This window comes from Lynx canadensis, chromosome F2 (genome assembly GCF_007474595.2).
Source record: "Lynx canadensis isolate LIC74 chromosome F2, mLynCan4.pri.v2, whole genome shotgun sequence".
Taxonomy (NCBI): Eukaryota; Metazoa; Chordata; class Mammalia; order Carnivora; family Felidae; genus Lynx; species Lynx canadensis.
Genome location: NC_044320.2, coordinates 742,264 through 768,157, shown reverse-complemented (window position 1 = coordinate 768,157; position 25,894 = coordinate 742,264). Strand labels below are relative to the sequence as shown.

The window sequence follows — 25,894 nt, the reverse complement described above, 5'->3', positions numbered from 1 at the left end:
AAGGCTCCGGTGTGTCTCTCCCCCCCCAGGGGTGCAGGCCTGCCCCACACTCCTTCTTAGCCCCCTCTGACAGGCCTTGCCCACCCTGTCCTGAGGCGGTCCCAGGGCACGGTGGCCCGACGTCCTCCCAGTGGCCCCTCACGGACCTCAGCACCGCCCGCCGGCTTGCCCCACTCCCACACCACCTCCACCTCCATCCGGCTCCCACAGGCGAACAGCAGCTGCTGCCTCGAGCACTTCCCAGGCCCTCACCCGCCTGGCGCGGCACAGACTCCAAACCACCCTGCCCTGCCCCCTGCCTACACCCCTGTGCTCCCACCGCAGCCTCCCTCGCTGACGGCGCCTCCTCGTCCCTGCCCACACCGTCCAGCCCCACAGTCCTCTCCCAGTCCCTCCGTGTGCGGTGCTGCCTCCTGCCTCAGGACCTTTGCTCTGCTTCCTCATCCCCCGCCCTCGGCGGCAACACCGCCTCCGAGGCCCTACGGCCCACCCTGCCCGTCTTTCCCCCTCACCCCATTCCCCTGCACGACCCTCGCCCTCGGTGCCGGGCACCCCTCCAGTCTCGCCCACACCGTGTGCCTAGGGCTTCGAGCGCATGTGCACGCAGCTGGGACGCGTCGGACGCGGCTGCGAACGGACAGAGAAACAGCCCGGCCGGGGTGGGGGGGGGGTGTGGCCGGAGCCAGACCACAGGGGACGAATCAGTGGCCTGGCGCGGTCACTGGCCGCCCCCAGTCCCCACCCTCAGCGACAGGGGGCAGAAGCCCAGGGAAGACGGTGTCCCGGCGCACGAGTGCACGAGTGCGACCGACCGGTGAGGACACACAGACACCCCCACGACCTACCGGGGTGTTTACTGGAAGGCCCGCCCGCGGTGGGGGTGCGGGGGCGGGGCCTGCCGGTTATCGGGAAACCAGCTGGGAAGTTGCGACAGGCGAGGTCGGGCGTGGCCCGGCGGGTGTCTGGCACGCGTCTACGCGGCCGGGTCTGCTCCGCTGGGTGCAGCATTTGCTTTCCACTTGCACCTAACGTTTCTCGTGGGCAAAATGCACGCCAACGAACGGGACCGGCCGCGTGTATGGGCCGCACGGAAACAGTGCACGTTTGCAATAAGCACCGAAGCAAAACCCTCCGTGTTTGTGTCGGGTTCGCTCTGAGGACGAGACACCCCCACTCCCCTGCGGCCGGAAACGTGTAGCGCACTATTCCCCAAACTGAGGCTCAGGGACCCAGACAGGCTGAAGGGGGGGTGGGGGCCCTAGGGCCCCCGTCTGAGGGACATGGGCCTCAGGCCCCTTCCTCCGGCAGCACTGGGGCGTGGGGACCCCGAGCCTCAGAAGCCCGTAATCGGGGCCAGGTGTCAGGCGCCACGTGCAAGCCTGACCTCGCAGTGACCTTCACATATCATCGAACCGGAAGACAAACTGGAGGGTGGGTGCGATCAGCCCAGCCCGCGGTGACCGCACATTCCCACGGTCACCGGCCAGCAGAAGGCGAGCTGGGCCTAAAACCAGGCCCTCTGTGGCTCACCACTTCCCTCTGTGCTCTTGGAGGTTCCTGATAAGAATTCCTTCGGAAAGGTCCGTTGCGAGTGTGCTAAGTGAGGGCCGGGCAGAGGCCGACTCCTCATCCCTCGCCCCACCGCCCCCACCAGGAGCAGGTCGGCCCTGGCTGCGGGGCGGCAGAGGCACCACTCAGACCCCGGTCCATTGCAGGGGAGGCTCACGTGGCACGTTGAGTGGGCACAGCCCACAGGAGGCGGGTGAGGGGTGGGGAAGCTCTGGGGGAGGGGCCTAAGGCCCAAGAGGTGCCGTGGGGGGTGCCCCAGACGAGGGCTGGCGGAGAGGCTGGACTTCTGGAGGCCGAGAGGGTGGAGGACGCAGCAGAGACAGGCGGGGCGGGCTCTTGCCGCCTGAGGGCTCGTGAGAGAAAGTGCTGGTCGTGGACTCAGGGACACGATACAGGCTGCTGCACCTTGGGGCTCACCGGGGTCTCGGAAGGGCACTAGGGGGAAGAGAGGCATCGTTACCCCATTGGACAGATGGAGGAGGCGAGGCGCAGGGAGGAGACACAGTGAAGCCGCAGGCAGAGCCTGCAAGAGGGGGGCGGCTCGCAAGCCGAGGTCTGAAGAAGGAGGAGGAATCGAGGAGGGTCAGGGCTGGCGGGGAGGCGGCTGGGAGGCCCACCCCTGGAGCCCAGGGTCCGGAACCCCGCCGCCCGCCTGCAGCAGCCCCGGCCCTGGGCGCCCCTAGCCTGCAGGCCGCCTGGGCTCTCCCCTCCTGGCGCCTTCCGAACAAAGCTCTTTGTAGCTAACGAGCTCCAGAGACCGACAGAGGCCTCCTGGTCTCCGCTGGCCCCTCGGCCCTTCCTGAGGAGCGACCGAATGGACCCGTGGGGTTGGTGACCAAGTGACACTCACAGAAGAAGACGCTGCCTCTAGCCAAGGCCTGGAGAGACCTTCCCCTGAGGCACCCCTTCCCAGCTCCGGCTGGTCGGGCCCTGCCTGGATGAGCGGGGCCATCGCAGTCCTAAGGGGACAACGTCAGGAGGGGACAACCGGTCCCTCAGAAACCTAGGGGCACATCCTCAGACACTCAGCAGGCCAGTTAGCGCCTGCCTTGTTTCTTCTGCCAGCATATCTTCTCCAGCTTCATGGGGAGAATGCTTCTAGGAAAAACAAAATTTAAGGGTTGAATAAAAACTGTATTCACACATTTGCTGAGCACCTACCATGTGCCAGGGCCTGTGCTGGACTCTAGAATGCAGACAGAGTGGAGACCGTACGGCGGGGCCTTTGTCCTCTCCTGGGACACCACCCTGGGTCTTCCCTCTGAACAGAACCGAGGGCCAGTGGGGGGTCAGAAAGACCCCCCTCCCCTGGCAGCTGTGGGAGACACACACACACACACACACACACACACACACACACACACACGCTGCCTGAGCAGGGGTGAGGCTGGAGGCAGGAAGAGCAGGTCAAAGAGCAGGCTCCAAGACCTGCACCAAGCCCCAGCCCCAACCGCTGGGAAAGGTGGGAAGACCCGACTGGCCGTGGGGATCCGGGCGCCCCGGGGAAGGTCTGGACCAGGCACCGGACATGGAGGGCTGTGCACCGGTGTCCCCACCTGGAGGGCGGAGACTGTTACAACACTGCCCGGCACACGGTAAGCACCCAAACCGAGCTGGCCACGGCCCTTTCGTTGTCTGAAGTGAAGGAGAGGGAAAGGGAGGGAGGAGTCGCGGCTGGCATCCAGGAGGGCACCGCACTCGAGTGCCAGCTGGATCTGTGGGAGCACAGACTGGGCAGATTCCTCCCAGGAGCTCCTTGTGGGCCACAGGGTGGGACCCCAAGGCTGTAAGGGGCACAGCAGGCAGCACGGAAATGATCACCCAGCCAGGATTGCTAGGACTCTAGGGCCACGGGCAGCACGGTTCCTTCCCTGGGACTGCCTCCCACAAGCCCAGAACGGCACGCCGCAGCCCGCCCATGTGGACGGAGGTAGGAGGGGGTGTGGACAGAGGGCTCCAGGTTAAAGGTCCCTGTTCTGTAGCAACTTTTTGCCTTGAGAAGATGCCTTTTACAAGGAAACTGACAAAGAGTCCCAAGCCAAGAAGGGAGCAAAGATCCCCTGAGGCCTCGCCAAGCTGCTGTGCTGAGCGGAATCTCAGGAGGCAAATTTGAATGGGGACAAACTGTGCAAAGCCAGTGACCCGAGACCAGCAGTGGAGACGCCTGACTCAGCACCAGTGGGGACACTGGAGGTGTGTGTGAAGTGAATTCCTAATGCGCCGTGAGGGAGGCAGAGCAAACCCCGCGTGAAGCCGGGAAGCCGGGAAGCCGGGAGCTTCCTGCCAGTCCTTCGGGAAGAGTCAGGGAGAAGGCGGGGAGGGCCGCCCACTCCCTCTCGCTCCCGTCACGCCATCCAAGTTGCTGTGGGTAAAGCTTTGGCCGAAGCCCTCGCTCTTTGCAGACTTTTGCTACTTCGTCCCAAACTCAAGCCCGCTAGGTTTGGGCACAGAAGGACAGTTGTACACAGGACAGAACAACGACAAGATAAGCGAACTGGAAGGAAGGGAGATAAGAGTGGAGGGACAGAGACCAGAGGGGGCCTGGGCTGTCCACACGGGACGGGCTGCCGGCCGCGGCGCGGTGCCCGGAGACCCGGTAGGGGGGCGGCAGTCTGCCCTGGCCCCAGGCTGCACGGTGGGAAGGGGAAGGATAATAGAACAATTCCGGTGTTATTTTAGCTCCAGGGGTACAATATAGTGATTCACTAAACCCCCAATTTCTAACACAACGCCCGCCACACAGTAGGTGCTCAATATACCGTTTTCGGAGGGAAAAAGCAGTGTGTAAAGGGAAGTATCAGTCGGATTCCTCAGATGTTAAGAGATTTAAGGAATGGGCTCGTGCAGTTGTGGGGACTGGCAAGTCCCAAATCTGTAGAGGAGGCCAGCGGGCTGGAAACTCAGGCAGCCGTGTGGGAGAGCAGCGAGGCAGGATTCCTTCCTCCCTGGAAAACCTGGGCTCCTGAGGTTTCCTGCTCCTGAGGCCTTCAGCTGCTTAGATGAGGCCTACCCACATCAAATCAACCGATTGTAGATGCCAGTCACTTTGCAAGATATTTTCACAGCAATATCTACACCAGTGTTCGACCAAACACCTGGGCACTGTAGCTCAGCCCCACTGACCCGTCAACGGAACCACCCCAGCTGCATCAGCCCAAGGAGAGGCCAACAGCCAGGCAAGACTGGATGGTAGAAGGCGAGTGGGAAAGCCATGAGAAGCTCACTTCCCCACACTGTGAACAGCAGAGTGGTGACGACACCCCTCCCCCCACCAGGTGAAAGGGGCCACAGTGACGCAGCTGCGATGACTGTCCAGGGTGTGGGAGGAGGGTGGGGGCAGGCCCCCATTGTGAGGCCCAGGTAGAATGCTCAACTCAGGCTGACTCCGAACCAGTCCTCACCCCCACCTCCGGCTTAGACCTGGGCCTCACTGCCCTCTCCGTCTGGGTGGACACCCCAGGACACCGCCTCACTTGACTCCCAAGGTCAGACCCCCCCCCAAGATTTCTGAGCAGCAGTTCTTAAAAAGGGAGCACAGGGGCGCCTGGGTGGCTCAGTCGGTTGAGCGTCCGACTTCGGCTCAGGTCACGATCTCATGGTCTGTGGGTTCGAGCCCCGCATCAGGCTCTGTGCTGACAGCCTGGAGCCTGCTTCGGATTCTGTGTCTACCTCTCTCTCTGACCCTCCTCCGTTCATGCTCTGTCTCTCTCTGTCTCAAAAATAAATAAACATTTAAAAAAAAATTTTAAAAAAGAAAGGGAACATGACGGGGACTCCCAGGTCTGAATTCCCGAAACCTGACGACCTGCCGAAGAACACAGTCTTGGGTCTTGAACTCACGCGGGTGCCGTGGGGGGAAGGGTGGGGCCCCGAGTCACCAGAAGTGGAGACTCCAAGCTATAGGGAGCCAGGAGCGTGGACAAGGGAGCCCCCGGGCCAGCAGTCAGAGACAGGCTTTGAGCACCTGGGTTGGAAGAAAGTATGGCCACTGTCCAAGGGCCCAAGGTAGAATGTCCTGGAGAGAAGCCAACAGGCTAGCTCCAGGTGTGCCCAGCGTCCCAAGGAAAGGGTGCCCTAGCCAGGAAGACGGGTGATGAGTTTCCACTCCACAGAAGATCACTGGTTACCCACCTGCAGTGCACCTAGGCCCTCTGCTGGGTGCTGGGGAGCTACAGCACGCCCACGTCACCGTAAAGTGAGCCCAACAGCACCAGCAGCCAAGTGCACAGAGCCAGGTAAGTGCTGTGATGGGGGCGCGGCTGCAGGGAAGCCTAGAGGGCAGAGATGAGCTCGCTGGGGTGACAGGATGCTTGAGGGAGCAGGCCCCTGCAGACACAGGTGGGGTCGGTGCATCCCAGCCGAGGCAGGACCTGTGCACAGGCCTGGAGCACGGAGGGCTGAGCCTGGCAGAGCAGAGAGGGCCGGGAGCGGGGCACAGCCTCTGACCTCACAATACCCAGGGCCCACTGGGCCAGCCTTGCCTCTGGCAAACCCTGGTGCCCTCCTCCCGCCCGGGCGAGGCCCGGGGCCCTGGGCAGTCTCCAGGTGCAGAGCCCCGACTCGGGCTGCACCCATCCCGTTGCCCCGGGGCATGTCTCTACTTGCCAATTATGAGGGGCTCCGGCATCAGATCGAGAGGCTGGTGAGGGAGAACGAGGAGCTAAAGAAGCTGGTGCGGCTCATTCGGGAGAATCACGAGCTCAAGTCGGCGATCAAGACGCAGGCGGGCGGCCTGGGCATCAGCGGCTTCAGCGCCGGGTTTGGCCAGATGGCGGCCACTCCTCAACACCAGGGAAACTGTAAGAGACTGGGGCGGGGAGGGGGTCTCTGGGAGTGCTGGAGACAGGGCACGGACAGTAACGAGCGGGTGGGACGGTGGCCCCACCAGGGGAGGACACAGGACCATCAGGACGGAGGGCAGAGCTGGGCACCAATTCCTGCACCCTGATGGGAGGAGGCCCCGCTCACCCCCCTCCTCTAGGCTGACCGTCCAAGCAGCCCCAAAGGCTGCGAATTTCCCAGCTGTGGGATCCAAATGTGCCGCGCTCCTGGGTCTAGTGTGTCGCTTGCCCTCCTTCCCCCTCCCCCCTCCCCCCCCCCCCCGAGCACCCCCCAGGGCCCTGCGCCTAGAGATGGCCACTGACAGACAGCCCAGATCCAGGAGCCAGGGACAGAAACCAGGACCGAAGCTGAGGTCTGGGAGTCATTAGCGTGTGGCAGAGCCCTGGGGCTGGAGAAGATGTAGGGTGAGACGGAAGAGGCAAAGCACTAGCGGGCATTTGCAGAAAAAGTGGTGATCGGCAAGCTGGGGCCTCGGGAGCAGGGACTGAGCCAGGAGGGGGCTGGGAGGCCACGCGGCTGAGTGTGGTGATAGGGGCAGGGAGGGGCTGGGGACAGAAAGCTGTGGGCAGAAACTGGCTGGCACTGAAGATAACGGAGGGGGAATTTCTGGGGGTGGCAAGGCCCCAGGGTGAGGCGATAGGAGTCGGCGGCTGGCAGCGTGCTGTGAAGGTTACACAGGGCGAGCCGGCGATAAAACCCTGCGGTGGTCACACCGTAGCCGTGCCCTCCCGACAGGGTCCTCCCTGTGCCAGAGAAGGCCCTGCGCCCCGCCCTCCCGCTGGCCCCTTCGTCCCCAGTCGGGCCCAGAATGGTCTTCCTCCCCGAGAGGAGGACTCTGCCCATCCTGGGGCCCCTGCAGCTCGGCCGTGGGCCACAACACTCAGCTGCTCCGGGAAGGTCACAGGTGGCTTCCTAAGTGCCACATCCTTCTAAACCTCTGCGTGCAATTTGGGACCGATGACCCCCCTCTTTCTGGGTTTACCCTCGGCAGCGTCACCCACCCCCTGCTCCGGGCCAGCCCGGGCCCCGCGCTCCACCGCCAGCCAGCCCAGCACGGGCCCCCATCCTCCACGGGGCTGGAGGCCCCTGCAGACAGTCGTGCAGGCCCAGCAACTCCCTGGCACTCGGCTCACTCCCAACCACACGTGTCTGATTGAGAACTTGGCCTTTCCACTGGGACGCTAAGCCCTCCCAGGTCTGTGCTCCTGCCCTGAGGGTCCCACGCCAGGCCCTTACTCTTGGAAGCTGCCTCCCTCTGGTCCCCACACACCGGCTTCCCTGCTCTTGAACCACACTGTTCATCCGCGCGGCCTTCACCCCCTCACTGGCCACAAGAGCACAGGCCTCTCCTCGGAAAGGCTTTATTGTAACGACTGAGACAATGCGTCGGCAAAAATAAAGACCCGGGGAGATACAAAATAAAAGAAATCTCAAAGCTTCACAAAAAAGTAAGTCTTCTCCTTTTGGGCTTGATTCTTAACAGAATCCTTGGGCCACGTTGGTTCTTCCCCCTCCTGAGGGGCCCGGCTTAGGGGGTTGGGAAAGGCTTTCTGGAGGGGGTGAGCCCACGGTGGTGGGAAGGCATTAGCGGGCGAGCAGCAGCTCCTGCAAACGCCAGGACCAGGGGGCAGCAGGGACGCGGGACCCGTCAGTGAGGCTGACGCCCAGGCTGTGTGTGGGTGAGCGTACTGGGTGTGTGGGGGGCGGGGGGCGGCTAAGTGTGTTTGTACTGTGTGAGAATCGTGTGATTGTATCTGTGAGTGTCCTGTGAGTGTCCGTGTGGTTGTATCTGTGTGTGTGAAATCTATGTGGTTGTATCCGTGACTGTGTGGGGTATTATCAGGGCCAGTGACACTGAGCAGTACGGCTAAAGAGGTCAGCAGAGGTCAGATCAGCGGGGACACAGGCCGGTTCCTAAGGGCAGAGAGCAGGGCCGGGTGGTTGTGGCGGAGTGAGCGAGCTCCTGCTGCGGAAGGGTCCCTCCAGCTGCTGTGGGGACGGGATTCGGAGGAGACGAGAGCGAGGCCAGGCCGCGCCGGCGGACGCGGAGGCCCCTGCAGCCCTGCGGGTGGCAGACCGCGGCCCGAACTAGGGGCGGAGAGAAACTGACTCAAGCTAACTGCTTGGATGTGCAGGACGGACAAGGGAGTCCAGAAGGTGTCTCCGTTCGGGCAGAGGTGGTGGGGTGCCTGGCAGCGTGACCTCCTGAGACTGCGGAACTCTCCGTCCCCGTGCCCAGCCAAGGAGGATCCCTGTGGTGGCCTCGGAGGAACTTTCTCTTTCTCAGGCCACTTCCTGCTTCTGCCTGCTCCTTGTGACTCACCTTCCTCGTGGAGTCAGGCTTTTACTCTTGATGGCCTCTTGTGAACTCAACCTCCAGTTCCTCTTTCCAGGCTCGCCCTTGCACTCTGGGTACGCTCAGGCCCGCGGTGCGGGGCTCAGGCCCATCGCCGCGGGAGAGGCAGCCCGGGCTGTGCCTGTGCTCGAGTGGCGCAGGGCTACCCCCGGCTGGGAAGACGCCTGCGTGGAGCCACCAGGCAGCAGCGGCGACACAGTCCTGAAGCTCCGGCAGACGTCAGGGCTGGAGGGAGAAGGTTCAGGAGTATTGACCACTGAAGCCGCAGGAGGGGTGAGGCCACCTGAGAGGGGCGAGCGCAGCCAGTGCATGAGAGAAGCGGGGAGACGAGGGAAACCTCAGAGTGTGATGTCACAGAAGCCAAGGCACAGCTTCGAGGGGGCAGAGTGTCAACAGAATAAAGGCTGAAGAGTCCGGGGCCTCTGCTGACCTGGTGTGAACGAGCTCGGTTAGACTTGACCTCCGCCACAGGTGCTAGCGGCCCAGGCTGTGAGGTGAAGAGTGAGGAGTGACGGAGAAAACGGCACAGTAGGCGGCTGACGCTCCGTTCCCGAAGCGCGGCTGGGGGCAGACAGGAGCTGCTCGGATGCAGCCAGGCTCCTCAAGATGGCCGAGACCTGACCTTGTCCCTCTGCGGCGGGAAGGAGCCAGGAGAGGTGCTGGGAGGTGCCCCTACAGAGGGGAGGGAGGGCAGGAGGCTGAGGAAACCGGAACCATGGCTTCCATTCTCCCTGGAAAAATGACACCGTGGGAGCCGAAGATGAGGAAGGTGTGACACCGTGGATGCGGCGGGAGCTGAGAGTGGGACCTGGGGGGGCCCGTCTGGCTGTGCAGGGAGCTCGGATGGTGCCACCCGCCTTGGACCCCTTGGACCCCTTGGACGGTAAAGGCGGCAAGCCACCAACTTGGTCAGCAGCGTTTGTTTGGGGCTCTGGAGGCGGGGGAGGCGGCAGGGACGCAGGCAGGCAGAGCAAGGACGGGTTTGGGCACCTCACAGAGGGGAAACAGAGGCCAGCTGAGCTGTGGGACGCGGAGGCAACGAAGACGCCCGTGTGCTGGAGATCCAGAGAGGCTCCAAGCCGGGTGCCAAGTGTTCTGAGCGGGGCAGAAGGCACTCCTGCACGCTCAGTGTGGGTAACCAGAGCAGGTGGAATGAACTTCACAGGGAAAAACAGGTGCCACGAGGTTCAGGCCTTGGCCCTGGAAGCATGGCAGGTGGGAGGTGGAGTCAGGATGGGATTTGGGCTCCAGGAGCCCTACCCTGGGATGTCCCAGCAGATGGAAGATGGATGGGAAATCAGGGCTGTTGGAGTAGGGAGGAAATGAGGGCCAAACTGAGTGCACAAGGGACCACGACAGTGGCTGTCAGGACAGGTCAGCTGGGGGGACAGAGCTCCGCTCCTCTTTGTGCCGGGACCTCCCCCACCCAGACTCCTCTACCCAGGCCCACTCTGTTCCCAGCCCCTGCTGCCCTCTGTCTATCCTCTTGGGAGCTTCAGGCAGGTGGAAGCTTTCTGCCGCGGGGTGCGGCCTACTTCCTTTTTACCACCCCTGCTCCCCACCACCTCCCCCACCCCTTTGCTGCCCCCAAACCAGGGGCTTCCCTCCCCTCCAAGTCTGTCCATCCTCTCGGGGCCGTCTCCATACTCCCCACCTCCCCAGGACCCGTCCCTCCTGCATCAGAATCCCAGCCACCCTCCTCAAATCTTCTCACACCCCTCAGGATCAGGATCAACTCCCCCTCAGGACCATGGTCTCCGGGATACAAACTCCCACCTGGCTCCTAACCCTACCCTGACCCCCCCTCTGCCTCCCATCCCAGGATCTGACTCTAAGCACCCTAGGCCTATCCTCCCAGGACCCACCCCCCCTGGGGACCGTCCTCCTCTTAGGATCCGTCCTCCTCCTGGACACCCCTCCCAGCCATCGAGACCCTTCCCCCCACCAGGCCCCCAGGACTAGACCCCCACTCAGGGCCAGCCCTCTCTCCCAGGCCCTGTCATCATCCCCTTTGGCTCTTTCCCCCCTTCCTGTCGCCCCAGCACTCTTGGAACCCTCAGCTAAAGCCACTGACCACTCTCCCCTCTGTGGCCCAGCTTCCCTCTCCATTTTCCCGGGTCAAACACTGTAGCTGTGATGCTCTGGCCCCGCCTCCACGCAGACCCTCCTCCCAGCGATCTGGCCCCGCCCCGTGAGGGCCCCGCCAGTGCTCTGGACCCGCCTCGTGTCGACCCCGCCCAGTGCCCTGGCCCCGCCTCGTGACGGCCCCGCCCCATGAGGGCTCCGCCCAGTGTTCTGGCTCCACCTCATGACGGCCCCGCCCCTTTCGGGTCCTGCCCGGTGAGGGCCTGCCCAGGGCTCTAGCCCCGCCTCATGACGGCCCCGCCCAGTGCTCTGGCCCCGCCTCGTGACGGCCCCGCCCCATGAGGGCCCTCGGGCCTCGCCTGGTTTTGGCCCCGTGAGGATCTCGCTCCTGTGAGGACCTGCCCAGTGCTCTGAACCCCAGTGAGGGCCCCGTCCCCTGCCGTGGGAGAACCCGGTTTTTGTGGAGACCGGCGACCGCCTCCCTCAGCGGGGCGGGGTGGAGGCCAGAGGACCCTGGGCGGGATGCCGGGCCAGGGTCTACCCCTGGGCCTTGCTGACCTGAGGACTCCAATGGGGCCTCGGAGGGAAGCGAGGGACTGCCCTAGAGGAGCAGGTTGGGGGGATCAGAGTTCAGTCAAGCAATTTATTTATTAAAAAAATTTTTTGAGTTTATTTACTTTTGAGAAAGAAAGACAGTTTTTTTTGGGGGGGGGGGCACAGAGAGAGAATCTCCAGCAGACTCCTCACTTTAAGGCAGAGCCCAACTCAGGGCTCAAGCCCGTGAACTGTGAGGTCACGACCTGAGCTGAAATCAAGAGCCCAAAGCTTAACGGACTGAGCCACCCAGGTGTCCCAGTTAAGCACTTTAAAACGTTGTAAGCTGCATTTGCAAATCTAAGACATTTGCTTATCGTTTTAACATTAATCTTCCGATGTAACGAGCAAACCTTCTTAGACCCTAGGTAATTCTTACCTATAAAATAAACTATAAACACGGTGAATCTAAAACTCTTTGAGGCTCTAATACTGTACCTAAGCCTAGGAAGATTTCAACTTGCAAATCTAAATCAATTAAATACAAATTAGGAAAAGATTAAAACAATCACAAGTACATTTTGCATTAGAGTGCAAAGCTATGGGACTGAAATCTCCTAAGTTTTTATGTAGATTCCAGGCAGCCCCTGCTGTGCGATCCGAGCGCCAGGTGTACGCCACGTGATCAACCCTCCCACGCACCACCTGGTGCTCACCCCACCTGCGACCCTTCACCCCCCACCCCTCCCCTCCCGCAGCGGTGGCTTCTCTGAAGAGTCTGTTTCTTGGTTTGCCTCTCCCTCCCTTGTTTTTTGAAGCTTTCATCTTTTTGTTTCTTAAATTCCATATGTGAGTGAAATCTTTCTCTGATTTATTTCGCTGACACTAATACCCTCTAGCTCCATCCGCGTCCTTGCAAACGGCAAGATTTCCTTCCTCTTCGTGGCTGAGTAATGTTCCCTTGTGTATTTACACTACATCTTTTTCCCTCAGATCCAGGATTAGGGTCTGGTTTAGGGCCACAATAAGGGGTAGGGTGTTTTCTTTGTTTGTTTGTTTGTTTGTTTGTTTGTTTGTTGTTTTAGGGCCAGGGTGAGGGTGTGGGCCTGTTTTCCTGCCGTTTAGAGACCTCTCCAGAGAATAAAACCGCAGACTTCAGTGGGGGTGAGAATAAACAAGGCAGTCATCCACCAAGCTGAGGCGAAGAGGGGATTTGTTGCTAAGTGGATTTTCTATTGGTCCTTCTCTTTTTATCTCTATCTTCACACCCATCTTCAGAAATACTATACATTCTTTTTTGTTGTTGGTTTTGATCTGCACTCCCGTTAGTTAACACAGCGGGTCGGATCAGCTTCAGGTGTAGGATATAATGACTCAGCACCTCCATACGCCGCCCAGTGCACCCAGAGCACCCAGTGCTGATCCCGAGTGCACTGCTTCACCCATCCCCCACCCCCTCTGGTGGCCAGCAGTATAACAACTTTATTGAGATACAATTCGCATACCATACAATTTGCCCACTTAAAAGTGTGTGATCCAGCAGATTTTTGTATACTCAAGGTGTGTACAAAGCACCACAATTTGAGAACGCTAGCGTCAGCCCAAGAAGAAACCTGTCAGCTAGCTGCTACCGCCTACCCCTTCACAACTCTCAGCAACCATTTATCTGCTTTCTGTTTTTATGAATTTGCCTATTCTGGATTTTTTTTAAAATTTTTTAATGTTTATTTATTTTTGAGACAGAGAGAGACAGAGCACGAATGGGGGAGGGTCAGAGAGAGAGGGAGACATAGAATCTGAAACAGGCTCCAGGCTCTGAGCCGTCAGCACAGAGCCCGACACGGGGCTCGAACCCACAGACCGCGAGATCATGACCTGAGCTGAAGTCGGACGCTTAACCGACTGAGCCACCCAGGTACCCCATGGATTTTTTTTTTTAATTTTTTTTATTTTTTTAATTTTTTTTTTCAACGTTTATTTATTTTTGGGACAGAGAGAGACAGAGCATGAACGGGGGAGGGGCAGAGAGAGAGGGAGACACAGAATCGGAAACAGGCTCCAGGCTCCGAGCCATCAGCCCAGAGCCTGACGCGGGGCTCGAACTCACGGACCGCGAGATCGTGACCTGGCTGAAGTCGGCCGCTTAACCGACTGCGCCACCCAGGCGCCCTTGGATTTTTTTTTTAAGTAGGCTTCACGCCCAGCGTGGAGCCCAGAGTGGGCCTTGAACTCGTGACCCTGAGATCAAGACCTGAGCGGAGATGAAGAGTTGGACGCTTAACCGACTGAGCCGCCCAACTGGATATTTCTTATAAATGAATCACACATACGTGGCTTTTGGGTGAGGTTTCTCTCACTGAGCATAATGTTTTCAAGGTTTATCCATGTTGTGGCATAAATCAGTACTTTTAGTTGGGATTGCGGTTTTTTTGTTGTTTCGGGGATGAATAATATTTCATTAATGGCTACACAACATTTTGTTTATTCGTCAGTTGATGGACTTTTGGATTGTTTCCTCTTTTGGGGTACCATGGATCACACTGCTGTAAACATCCATATATGAGTTTCTGTGTGGATTTATGTTTCCATTTCTCTGGGGTATATATCTAAGAGTAGCATTGCTCGGTCATATGGTAACTCTATGTTTAACTGTTCGAGAAACTGCCAGATCGTCTCCCAAAGTGGCTGCACTATTTTTCATTCGCACCAGCAATGTATGAGTGTTCCAATTTCTCTATATCCTTGCCAATACTTATTATCTGATTTTTTAATTATAGCCATCCTAGAGTGTGAAGTGGTTTTGATTTGCATTTCCCCGGTGCATAATAATGCTGAACATCTTTTCTGTGCTTATTGGCCATTTGTATATCATCTTTGAGAAATGTCTGTTCATGTCCTTTGCCCGTTTTTAAGTTGGGCCATTTATCTTTTTATTACTGACTTGTAAGAGTGCTTTCTAAATCCAAGTCCCTTACCAAATACGTGACCTGCAAGTGTTTTCTCCCGTTCCGTGGTTGTCTTTTTTACCTTCTCGAAGGTGTCTTTTGAAGCAGAAGCTTTTAATTTGGATGACGTCCATCTCATCTATTGCTTCTTTCGTTGCTCACGCTTTTGGGATCACTTTTAAGACTCCATGGCCAAATCCAAGGTCATGGAAATTTACCCCTATGTCTTCTTTTTTTTTTTTTTAAGTGTATTTATTTTGTTTTGAGAGAGAGAGAGAGCACGAGTGGGGGAGGGTCAGAGAGAGAGGAAAGAGCGAGAATCCCAAGCAGGCTCTCCACTGAGAATGCAGAACCCAATGTGGGGCTCGAACCCACAAACCATGAGGTCGTGACCTGAAGTTGGATGTTCAACCAACTGAGCCGCCCAAACACTCCTGCCCCTGTGTTTCCTTCGAAGAATTTTACAGTTTTAGCTCTTACAGTAAAGCCTTGATCCATTTAACTTTTGCATATGATAGGAGGTAAGCGTCCAACTTCATTCTTTCACACGTGGATTCCAGTTGTCCCAGCCCCATTTTTTGAAAAGATTATTCTTTCCCTATTGAATTGTTTTGGCCTCTTCATCAAAAACGAGACCACAGGGGCGCCTGGGTGGCGGAGTCGGTTAAGCGTCCGACTTCAGCCAGGTCACGATCTCGCGGTCCGTGAGTTCGAGCCCCGCGTCAGGCTCTGGGCTGATGGCTCAGAGCCTGGAGCCTGTTTCCGATTCTGTGTCTCCCTCTCTCTCTGCCCCTCCCCTGTTGATGCTCTGTCTCTCTCTGTCCCAAAAATAAATAAACATTGAAAAAAAATTAAAAAAAAAAACAAAAACAAAAAAAAACAAAAAACGAGACCACAGATACATGGGTTTATTTCTGGACTCCCTATTCCATTCCATTTATCTATATGTCCCTGCTTATGCCAGAGTCACAGAATCTTGATTACTGTAGCAAGTTTTGAAATCTGAAACTGAGTCCTCAACTAACTTGCTTCCTTCCTTCCTTCGCTTCTTTCTTCTCTCTGTTTTTTTTTTTTTTTTTTTTTAAGGTAGTGTAAGAGAGTGAAGTGCAGGCTAAGCAGTGATTGTAACAATGAGTTCTCTTTTTTTTAAATGTGGCTTTGGCCGTTCTGGGTCCCTTGCAATTCCTTGTGAATGTAAGGTTCAGCTCGGCCGTCTCTACAAAGAAGTCAGTTTGCATCCTGACGGAGATTGCACTGAATCTGCAGATAAACCTGGAGAGCACTGCTAGCAACAATATTAATATTGGTACTTCCAATATAAATTAATATAAATTGGCTTCCAATTTGTGAATGTGGGACGTTTTTCTGTTTATTTAGATCTTCTTTAATTTCTTTCAAAAATGCTTGTAGTTTGGGGCATCTGGGGGGCTCAGTCAGTTAAGCGTCCTACTTCACCTCGGGTCATGATCTCACAGTTCATGGGTTCAAACCCCGCATCGGGCTCTGTGCTGACGGCTCGGAGCCTGGAGCCTGCTTCCGATTCTGTGTCTCCCTCTCTCTCTCTGCCCCTCCCCTACTTGTGCTCTCTCTCTCTCTCAAAAAAAAAACAATAAACTTTTTAAAAAATGTAGTTTTCAGACAATATGCTTTGCATTTCTTTTTTTTTCCTTTATTCATTTTTGAGAAACAGAGAGAGACAGAGTGCGAGTGGGGGCGGGAGCAGAGAGAGAGGGAGACACAGAATGCGAAGCAGGCGTCAGGCTCTGAGCTGTCAGCACAGAGCCTGATGTTGGGCTCGAACCCACAGACCGTGAGATCGTGACCTGAGCCAAAGTCAGATGCTTAACCAACCGAGCCACCCAGGGGCCCTACATTTCTTTTGTTAAATTTATTTCTAAATATTTTATTCTTTTGATGCTGTTTTTTATTTTTGAAATATTCATTGTAAATGTTTGGAAATACAGTTGACTTTTGTAGACCCTGATGAATCTGGCACTCTCTGTATCCTGAGGACCACACAACCCTTGTTCAGATAGTGACATGCTATCTGATTGCATTTTGGATCTTGTATGGCTCTCTCAGTGGCCACAGTTTCTCTGGTCATTCTGTGGACACTTCCTTCTGTGGTCCGATTAAGCTCTCAGTGGTTGAAGGCACAGATAGATCTCAGTTCCCATCCTGACCAATTTCTTTTTCATCACCAAGTTTCATCTCCACTCGCGTACACATCATTTTCTTCTTCTTTATGGAACACTTGCTGTGGCCCACGCACTGTTCTAGGAGGAGGGACACAGTGGCCCACAGACCCACCCCTGCCCTTACGAGGCGTCCGTTCTAATGGGGGGAGACGGGTCAAACTGTAAGTCAATGTAGAGCATCCACAGCCTCTCAGGAGGAAATAGCGCAGGAGAAGGGAACGGGACGGCTGGGGTGAGGGGCCTGGTGATTTCGGATGGAGGACCTCACCGAGGAGGTCACGAATGGCGAATGGCGAGTGACGGCATGGGTGGAGCGCGGGGCCGCCACGCAGCGGGTCGAGCGCTCCAGGCCGAGGGAGCAGTCAGCGCACAGACGGAGGCCTGCGTGTGCCCGGAGCGCTCCCAGGGGCAGAAGCAGAGTGTGCAAGGGGGAGACGGGGAGAACCGAGGTCAGAGAGGTGACAGGCCAGATCATGGAGGGCCCCGAATGATCTAGCACTAAAAACAAGATGGTGAGCTGATGGGCACTTTAACCGGTACACACTGGCAGACGTTGGAGGGCGAGAGCTGGCATCAGGAGACCAGCCGGGAGGTTCCTGCGACAGTCTGGCCGGGCACCATTGGTATGGACCAGGGCGAGGCCGTGCAGGGGTGCGCGTGCACGACTCAGGGCCCACGAGCAGGTGCGGCAAGCAGGCCGGAGGCGGGGTGTGCCTGATGACGAGTGTTGGGGCTGACTGCACCGTCTGGGGTCCAGCCTGAGGAGCCAGCGGGGCATGGAGCCGGTCCCCGGTGCCCACGACACATGGGCTCGCCGAGGACGAGCAGACTCGGGGAGCCCGAGGCGCCCCGGGAAGGCAGATGAGGCGGGGCCGGCAGCACCTGGAGGAAACCAGGTCACCGGGAGCCTGATGCCAAACCAAGACGGGGTTTCACGGAGGAGGAGCGCTCCGCTGTGTGAGCACCACCCACGAGGAAGGTGGGGCCTGAAAAGCGGCGGCGGGTTCTGCAGTGTGGGGCCGCCGCTGCCCTCAGTGAGTGTCCGGGTGGAAGGAGGGAGAAAGCCTGGCCGGAGAGGGTGTGGGAGGAAGAGGAGAAAATGGAGGGAGATGACGAGTGGGGACGTCTTAGAGGGACACGGAGGAGAGACGTGGGGGGCCAGCCACGTGGGAACCTGATCCCCAGGTCTGGGGGGGGGCTGGTCGCGCTGGGGGGGCACCACTGGACGCTCCTGAGGTTCCCGACTGTGCGGCTCCTCCCCCACATCATCCGGACCCTCAGGGGAGACAGCCCAGCAGGACAGACGGCCCGGGTCCCACCTGCGTCCCTGCTTCCTCCTGCCGTCCTCGTCCTCGGCTCCTTGAGGCCCTCCCCTAACCTGCGCCCCGCTGCCCTTCCCTTTCGGGCTCCTCCTCCCCTCGGCTCCTTCTCTTTGGCCCACACTTTCATTGTCTCTTTGATCCTAAAGCAAAAATCTCCAAAAAGCCGAAACCAGAAATCGTAAAAGAACCAACCGACTGGTTGACTTGATTGTGCAATTCTAATGTATTCGTTTGGAAAACACAAGTAACAAAACTTGAAACAAAAGTAAAGTGACCGGACCTTTTGCCACACGGTCCCTGGGCAGACGTCTGAGCCACAGCCCAGGGACTTCCGGGGGGAATGCCACAATGTTTCTGAGGGGTCTTTTTTTTTTTTTTTCAACGTTTATTTATTTTTGGGAGAGAGAGAGAGACAGAGCATGAACGGGGGAGGGGCAGAGAGAGAGGGAGACACAGAATCGGAAACAGGCTCCAGGCTCCGAGCCATCAGCCCAGAGCCCGACGCGGGGCTCGAACTCACGGACCGCGAGATCGTGACCTGGCTGAAGTCGGACGCCCAACCGACTGCGCCACCCAGGCGCCCCTCTGAGGGGGTCTTAAAGAAGGTAGATTTAGCAGTGTGCGTTAAGGACCTCTAGGATGTCTACTTTCAGGGGGAAGAATCGGTAAGAAGGACTTTTGTAGTATAACCTCAGCATCACTCACCGTCAGGGAGACGCCCAAACCACAAGGAGCCATCACCTCACAGTCAGAACGAAATCAACGACACCAGAAGCCACAGGCGTGGGCGAGGATGTGGAGGAAGCGGAATCCTTTCGCCCTGCTGGTGGGAATGCAAACTGGTGCAGCCGCTCTGGAGATCAGCATGGGGGGGGGGTCCTCAAAACGTTGAAAACAGAGCTACGCTTCAACCCAGCAATTGCACTACTAGGTATTTACCCAAAGGACGCAAAAATACAGATTCGATGCCCCAGTGTTTGTGGCAGCACTTTCAACAATAGCCAAGTTACGGAAAGAGCCCAAGTGTCCGTCGACTGATGGATGGATGAAGAAGACGTGTGTATACACACGACGGACTATTACTCAGCCAAGAACAGAATGAAATCTTGCCATTTGCAATAACATGGACGAAGCTAGAGAGTATCGTTCTAAGCAAGATAAGTCTGTCAGAGAAAGACAATGTGATTTCACTCACATGTGGAATTGAAGAAAAAAACCAAACGAGCAAATGGGGGGGGAAGAAAGAAAGAAAGAGAGAAACAGAGAGGCAAAGCGAGAAACAGACTCTGAACCCCAGAGAAGACACTGCAGGTCACCAGAGGGGAGGGGAGTGGGGGGCGGGTGAGCTAGGTGGGGGGGGATGAAGGGGTGCACTTGTGATGTATGGAAGGGACGGTTTTCTATGTTATTTTCCAAAATCTAATATTACACTGTTTGTTAAGTGACTGGAATTGAAATTGAAAACTTAATAAAAAAAAGATTTAGGTAGTAGAATTAGTTGTCATTGGGAAAATTGGTCAATTTGATGCCCATCGATCGAGGAGGCTCCACATGGTGGCAGGTGGGGGAGCTGGGAACCGCAGCGGCCACGGAGCAGCGTCCTCAGAGAAGGGTGCCGCTGGAAGGCCGCGTGGGGGCCCAGCGGACGACAAGTGGACGGAAGGACACGGGCGACAGAGAAGGCCCAGGAACAAAGAACGGAGTTTACGGTTTTAAGTGATTGAAGGAGAATCAGAGGAATACTATTTCTGGACATGCGGAAAGTACCCAAAACTCAAACATCAGCGTCTCTGAATAAAGTTTTATTGGTACAGACCCACCGTATTTGTTTCCGTGACGTCTGGGGCCACGCTGGTACCACAGCCCCCAAGGTGATTGGTCACGAGAGAGACCGGACGCAAAACTGGCCGTATTCACCACCAGCCCTTAATAGACAAGGTCCGTCTACCCCTGATCTATAAACTCACGGAGAGAGTCTTCAAGGCAACGCGGAGCTTTTCATCACGCCCAACGGCAGGATGACAGGACTACGACGGTTTCTGATCTTTCTTTGGACTTTTCCGTAGCTCCATTCTTTCTCTGTAGTGAGCGAGCGCGTGACGCCTAACGACAACCGCCTAACTGCCAGTTTTCACACTGCGCCCTCCCCCAGCTTCCGTGCCCCCAGGGGTCTTCTCCCCCAAAACAGTGGTCATTCAAGGGCTCGCTCCTCAGGAACCCAAGGGAAATGGGCTGTCTGCCCCCCCACCCCCGCCCAGGGATCCAGGAGTATGAAGCAGCCGTGTCTGGGCCAGCCCGCCCTCTTGAACCTGCATTCGCTATTCCCGGGGACACTGCAGGCAGGCAGGGACGAGCCACCATCGGTGCCGCTGAGGCTCTGTGCCTGTCCCAGCTCTGGCCTCCCTGAGGGTCCCACACCTGGTGCAGCTCTGCTGTCCCCACAAGGACAGTGGTCAGGAGGCCCGGGCCCACTGCTCCCCACCAGGGAATGGATGGGTCCACTTGGCCACCTGGGGGACCACCGCCAGGAGACCCTCCTCAGTGAGGGGTCAGTAGCTCAGTGCAGCGGGCACATGGAGGGCTGGGCAGCTGTGGAAGGTCCCTGTGACTTGGTGGGGGGGCAGGTGTGCAGAGAAGTGAGCCCAGGGGGACAAGGCTGCCTCAGAGGACGGAGAAGAAGCGGGCCAGACCCTCCGGTGGGATCTGCCGAGTGGCCCACAGACCCCGTCAGCGGGGGAGGGTCATTGTCCGGCCACCCAAGAGACAGGTGCAGAGCTGGTCAGCTCGTCAGAGGCAGGCAAGCACCCGGGCCCTCCCCCAGCGGGCCCGCCGGGGTCTCAGTGCTTTCTCTGTGTCCCCCAGGTGTCTTCCTGCCCCCGTCCCCGGCAGCAGCACACGAGCCCGTCCTGGAAGAAGTGGGCGCTGTGGCTCTGGCACCCCTGGCCGACATGCTAAACAGCCCGCAGCCCGGCCCCACGGCAGGCCCCATCGTGAGCCCCCTGACGGGCCCCTTCAGCACCTTGCTGCCCGGTCCAGGGCCCATGTCACCGAGCGGCCTGTTCTCCAGCGTCCTGACCGGCCCCCTGACTCCGAGCAGCCCCCTGGCCAGGCCCCTGGCAGTGGCCCCAGGAGGCACACTGGGCGGCTCCACGGGCACGGTCTCCACCGGCCCTCTGACTCCGAGCAGCACCCTGGCCGGCCTCATGGCAGTGTCCCCAAGAGGCACACTGGGAAGCTCCATGGGCCTGCCCTCCACCGGCCCCCCGACTCCGAGCAGCCCCCTGGCCGGGCCCCTGGCAGTGGCCCCAGGAGGCATACTGGGCAGCTCCATGGGCCTGCCCTCCACCGGCCCCCTGACCCCGGGCAGCCCCCTGATGGCACCTACGACAGGCACAGTGGCCATCTCTCTGAGCAGCCCTCTGCTCACCTCCACAGCTGCCCCTCTCGGTGTTTCTCAGAACCTTGTGGCCAACCCCGTGAGCAATCTGGCGCTGCCGGAGGCCCAGAGGGTGCGGCTGACAGAGCCGTTCCGAGGATGCCCATCTGGACCCCATCCCTCCGCTGGAGCAGGGCCTGCTGGCACCACCAAAGGTACCCGGTGCAGGGCGGGGGGAGGGACAGGAGGGCACCCCCAGCCCCCGCCAGGCCGGTCCTGGGTCCTGACTTGCTCTGACCCTCCTTCTCTCCTCTCTGCCCCACAACGTCACTAGTCCCAATGTCCACTGAGCACCCACAGCCGACCCAGGACCTGGAGCCTCTCGGCGTGACATTTGTGGGCGTGCCCTTGCACACCTCTACCCCCATGGAGACCAAGGGCGCAGCTGGCCCCGGGACGGCCTTCTCCTTCAGCACCTCGGACGCCCGGGCCCAGCCCGGTGCCCCCCAGGGACAAGCAGTTCCTGCCCCTGCCCCCGTCGCCCCTACTGCTGCCCCCCAAGCTACCACCGACTACGCCTCCCCCGGCACCACCCACGTTGCCCAGTGCCCACCCCCGTCCCCCACCCGGGCACACCACCCCCCCACCCAGCCCTCATCCACCCCCCACTCCCCTCCTCGAAATCCCCATTCCCCACCTCGAACCTCGTCCTCCCCGGCTTCAGTCAACGACCCCCGGGGTCCACGCGGCACAGAAACATCTCGGAAAAGCATGGTGGAGTTGGAACGGAAGCTAGCCCACAGGAAGATCAGCAAGTTTCCGGACAGCCCCCGAGGTCTGTGACACAAGTGCAGCAACACCAGTTGGGCGGGGTCTCCCCCGCTGCCCCTGTGGCCCTCCCTGGCCCCGGCCTGGGCCGAGGACCACTCCCTCCACCTCCTGTCGTCCTCAGAGTCGAGGCAGCTGGCCTGGGAGCGGCTGGTGGGGGAGATCGCCTTCCAGCTGGACCGCAGGATCCTGTCCGGTATCTTCCCCGAGCGCGTGCGCCTGTACGGCTTCACCGTCTCCAACATCCCAGAGAAGATCATCCAGGTGCCCGGTGCCCGGTTCCCCCTCACCACCAGAGGCCCTGTCCCTGTCACCCGTTAGGGTTGGGGGGGGGGGGGTGCGGGCCTTGGAGGAGCCGCCGGGGGGGCCCTGCGCGCCAGCCTGGCCAAGCCCATCAGAGTCTGCGGGCACCCTGTGGTGGAGGAGGCATGGCGTTCAGCCCCAGTGGCCGAAAGGTGTCCAGGGCGCCTGGCAGCAGGAGCCTGTGGGCCTAGCCACGTGGCCTCCCCAGGGGACAGTGCAGGGCAGGGTCCTGAGCACGGTCACGTCTGCACTGCCCCCCTTCGCCACTGCAGTGGCTTCCAGATGGCCAGCCCTCATTCCCAGGGGCCCTTCCCCCACTAACAGAGCTGATGCCTACCCCCCCCCACCTCCCCACCGCTGCTGGTGCCCTCTAGGGTCACTGAGGTGGCACAGGGTAGACAGGTCCCAGAACCTCTGAGCAGCTGGTGGCCTCATGACCAGGGACCTCAGGCCCAGGCTCGTTCCAGTACATTCTTAGCACGCCATCCACTGAGCCTGCTTCCTGTGAGGGACACGGCAGACAGGGCTTCTCTGGGCACGCCTACCTTGCCACCGAGTGCGGGAAGCTTGGTGTTCAGCCCCAGTGGCCGAAAGGTGTCCAGGGCACTGGGAGCCTTGGAAGACACTGGGAGGGGAGCCGTCACGGGGTGTGGACTGTGCCTGGCTGGATGCCCAGAGGAGGCTGTCCGGAACGATCGATCGCCTGTGCCTCCTCTCCCACCAGCGCGCCAACTCTGGCTGGGCCCCCACGCCGGGGGACGGGAGAGGCGAGCCTTTGGGGCTTTCCTTGGGAAACAGGCCTCTGTTCCTGGCCACTTTCTCTCCAGCGTTTTTATCTGTAGACTATAGACCTGGTGTGTGATCGGCAGGAATAGCTCAGGGCTACCGTGGGCTCATCTGAGTCCCGGTTTGAGCTCGCCTTTTCCTTTGGTGTGTGTGTCCTTTGGTTCGGTTTTTAATTTTAACGTGGTCAGAATGATCTACCTTTCCCTTTGTTTGTACTTTTCATGACTCCCTTAAAGCTACAGCGGTAGAGGGCTGGGCCCAGCCCTGAATCCATCCCGCTACCCACTCCCCCCCAACCCAGCCCCATGTGTGTGGGCTCTCCAACCGCCGCTCTGACTGTCCCCAGCCCATGCTGTCCTCCTTGGTGCAGTGACAGAGCCCGGCACCTCTCTTCTTCCAGATTGTTTCAGCTCCTCTGGGCCTCTCGCTCAGTGTGAATTTTAGGAGCACCCGTCAAGCTCCAGGAAAAACCTCATTCAAGTATTTGGTTCTGCATCACTTCCCAGATTGAACAGGGGGACGTTTCACGTCTTTACGGTGTCGGTTGTTCTGATACCCCTGCCATTTCTGCTGCCCATGTCAGTGGGGCCCACCGTGGTCACGTTGAGGGTCCTTGATGCACAGCCAGGACCCCCGCCGCCAAGGCTGGGTCTCAAGTGCAGACTGGCCACGGCTAGTTAGAAACTGGCAAACAACACGGGCGTAAGCACAATATTTACGTCTCTACAGTGTTGCAGCTGGTATCCAGTTGGCGAAGAGGACATTGGATTACAATGTCTGGTTTAAAGTGTGGTAGAGCTTTCCCACTGTTTGAAACCCACCTTTAGACGGAAGGTGATAAAGACGTATCACCGTTGACACGGGACTCTGCCCTGAGTCCGCCGTGCGAGCCCTCTGGTCCGCGGCCCCTCTCCACTTAGCGGCAGCCGGCAGTTCTGCCCAGGACTCCACAGTCACAGCACCAGCCGGTAACTCCTAGAGGAGAGGCAGGGAGATGAGGGCGGGATGTACCGAAGGCACTCTTCTCCGGCGTCTGAGGAAGTCAAGGAGCTCGGTGCCCCCTGGGCCAGTGCTTGTGGGGGAGGGGCTGTGGCTGGCACCAAACACTCGTTCCGTCCCCAGTCCCGGAGCCATTGGCCCCATTCACCTTCCATCAGCAATGACCAGTGCTGCCAGGGTCCTACACTTGTGCCCAAGCTCCTGAGAAGCGCCCTGCCGAGCCCACCCGCACAGACGTTGTCTTCGGGGTCTGACACTCCCCCAGCCGGCCCGCGGCAGGGTGACCCTGTCTGGTTCCACCCGAGGAGCACGAATGCTCTCAAGGCCATCCATCCTGCCTGCTGGCCTGGCCCATTTGTTGATTCCTATCAGGATCCAATTCCACTTTGCCTAGACTTTTACTTCCTTTCCTGAAAACATCTTGTTTTTCTGCGCGTTGAACTCCAGTGTTGGTCGTTGTTAGAATCCCTAAATTCTATCCAGACCCACCACCCCTGGTCAAACCTGGTGTCCGAACCTGGCTCGTTTGCTTCACGAATGCTGGATAGTTTGACGACTGACAAGTTTCAATAGAGCCCCGTTGCCGAATGAGGACTTGTTGACTGTTTTCAATGAATCTGGTCATCTGTTTTATAAGTTCACAGTCAGCTGTGCCATCTTTTAAACTCAACTAAAAGTTGTTCCGGTGCCCAGACCTGTCACCTCTTCTCCCCAGCTGCAAACATCTTCTGCTCCGGGTGGGGGTGGGGTGCTCCGAGTACCTTCCTCTCAGCTTGCAATCACAGCAGACCTGAGCCCAGCACCCGTGTGAGGGTCACGGAGGCACCTCATGGCTGTGTCCAGCTGGGTCCTGGGCCCCCTAGTGCTCTCTGGAGCCCCACGCACTGGCCTGCTGACAACAGTTGTGGTGTTCGCATGATGGTTTGTTTCCAGCTACCACGCCAAACTCTTGTTCTGGTTCTAATAGCCTGTATATCATCTTGGCTTTTCTATGTAGACGGTCATATTGTACAGTGTTTACAAGAAGCAGATAATACAGCAACCTCATCCTGTTTCTGGCTTGACTGCAAACACACACGTCGAGTCTGCCCATTAAGTACAACGTGTGTCCAGGCTTTTTGCCAAATCTTCTTCAGTCACAGTTCTTGGTTGCAGATAACAGAATCAACACTAGCTGATGTAAACAGAAAGAGGTTTATTATACATGTTTAGGTGAGGACACAAAACTGGGCACAGAAGTTGGTATGGCTGCCCCTGAAGAACCAGGGTCACAGCCACTGCACTCTCGGGGACCCCTGCTCCCCCTGGGCACCACTGTCTCCCGGCATCCACATCCGCCTGCAAGTTCCACTCACGGGCCCTGCTGGGCAGAAGCCCAGGTCGCAGAGGTCCCTAAGCCACAGGCGAGTCTGGAAAAGGCTTTCAGCTTCAGAAAAGCACTAGAAGCACTAGAACGGAAGCCTGATGAGGCAGCTTCAGCCCCTGCCACATCAGGTTAAGTTTTTCCTCTTCCTCATTCATTGACACCTTTGGGGGGTTTTCTTAATCATGAATAGTTTTATGAATGTATTTTCTGCCTTTCATTGAAAAGATCACACGAGTTTTCCCTCCCTCCCTTTTAACATTTCGGAAGGACACATGAGAAGGTATTCTGATCATAAACCGCACTGTATCCTGGTGTTTTTGTTTTTGAGAGAGGGGGAGAAAGAGGGCGCGCGATCAGGTGTGGGAGGGGCAGCGGGGGGGGGGGG

General features: G+C 58.2%; 1 protein-coding gene across 4 annotated transcripts in view; it reads left to right on the top strand.

The window, feature by feature from the left end:
- The first annotated feature begins 396 nt into the window (after positions 1–396).
- SPATC1 (spermatogenesis and centriole associated 1) overlaps positions 397–25,894 on the top strand; it is a 29,002-nt gene continuing 3,504 nt past the window's right edge. Inside the window, exons 1-6 of one of the 4 annotated variants that reach the window (XM_030303589.2) lie at positions 397–3,164; positions 5,682–5,804; positions 6,030–6,368; positions 20,714–21,442; positions 21,562–22,062; positions 22,180–22,319. In XM_030303589.2, coding sequence (XP_030159449.1) covers positions 3,098–3,164; positions 5,682–5,804; positions 6,030–6,368; positions 20,714–21,442; positions 21,562–22,062; positions 22,180–22,319 — 1,899 coding nt within the window. In that variant the 5' untranslated portion in view covers positions 397–3,097. Of the gene's footprint in view, positions 3,165–4,634; positions 4,845–5,681; positions 5,805–6,029; positions 6,369–7,402; positions 7,458–20,713; positions 21,443–21,561; positions 22,063–22,179; positions 22,320–25,894 lie in introns of those variants that run through there. The other 3 variants (XR_003966163.1, XR_003966162.1, XR_003966161.1) reach the window with 3 other exon arrangements.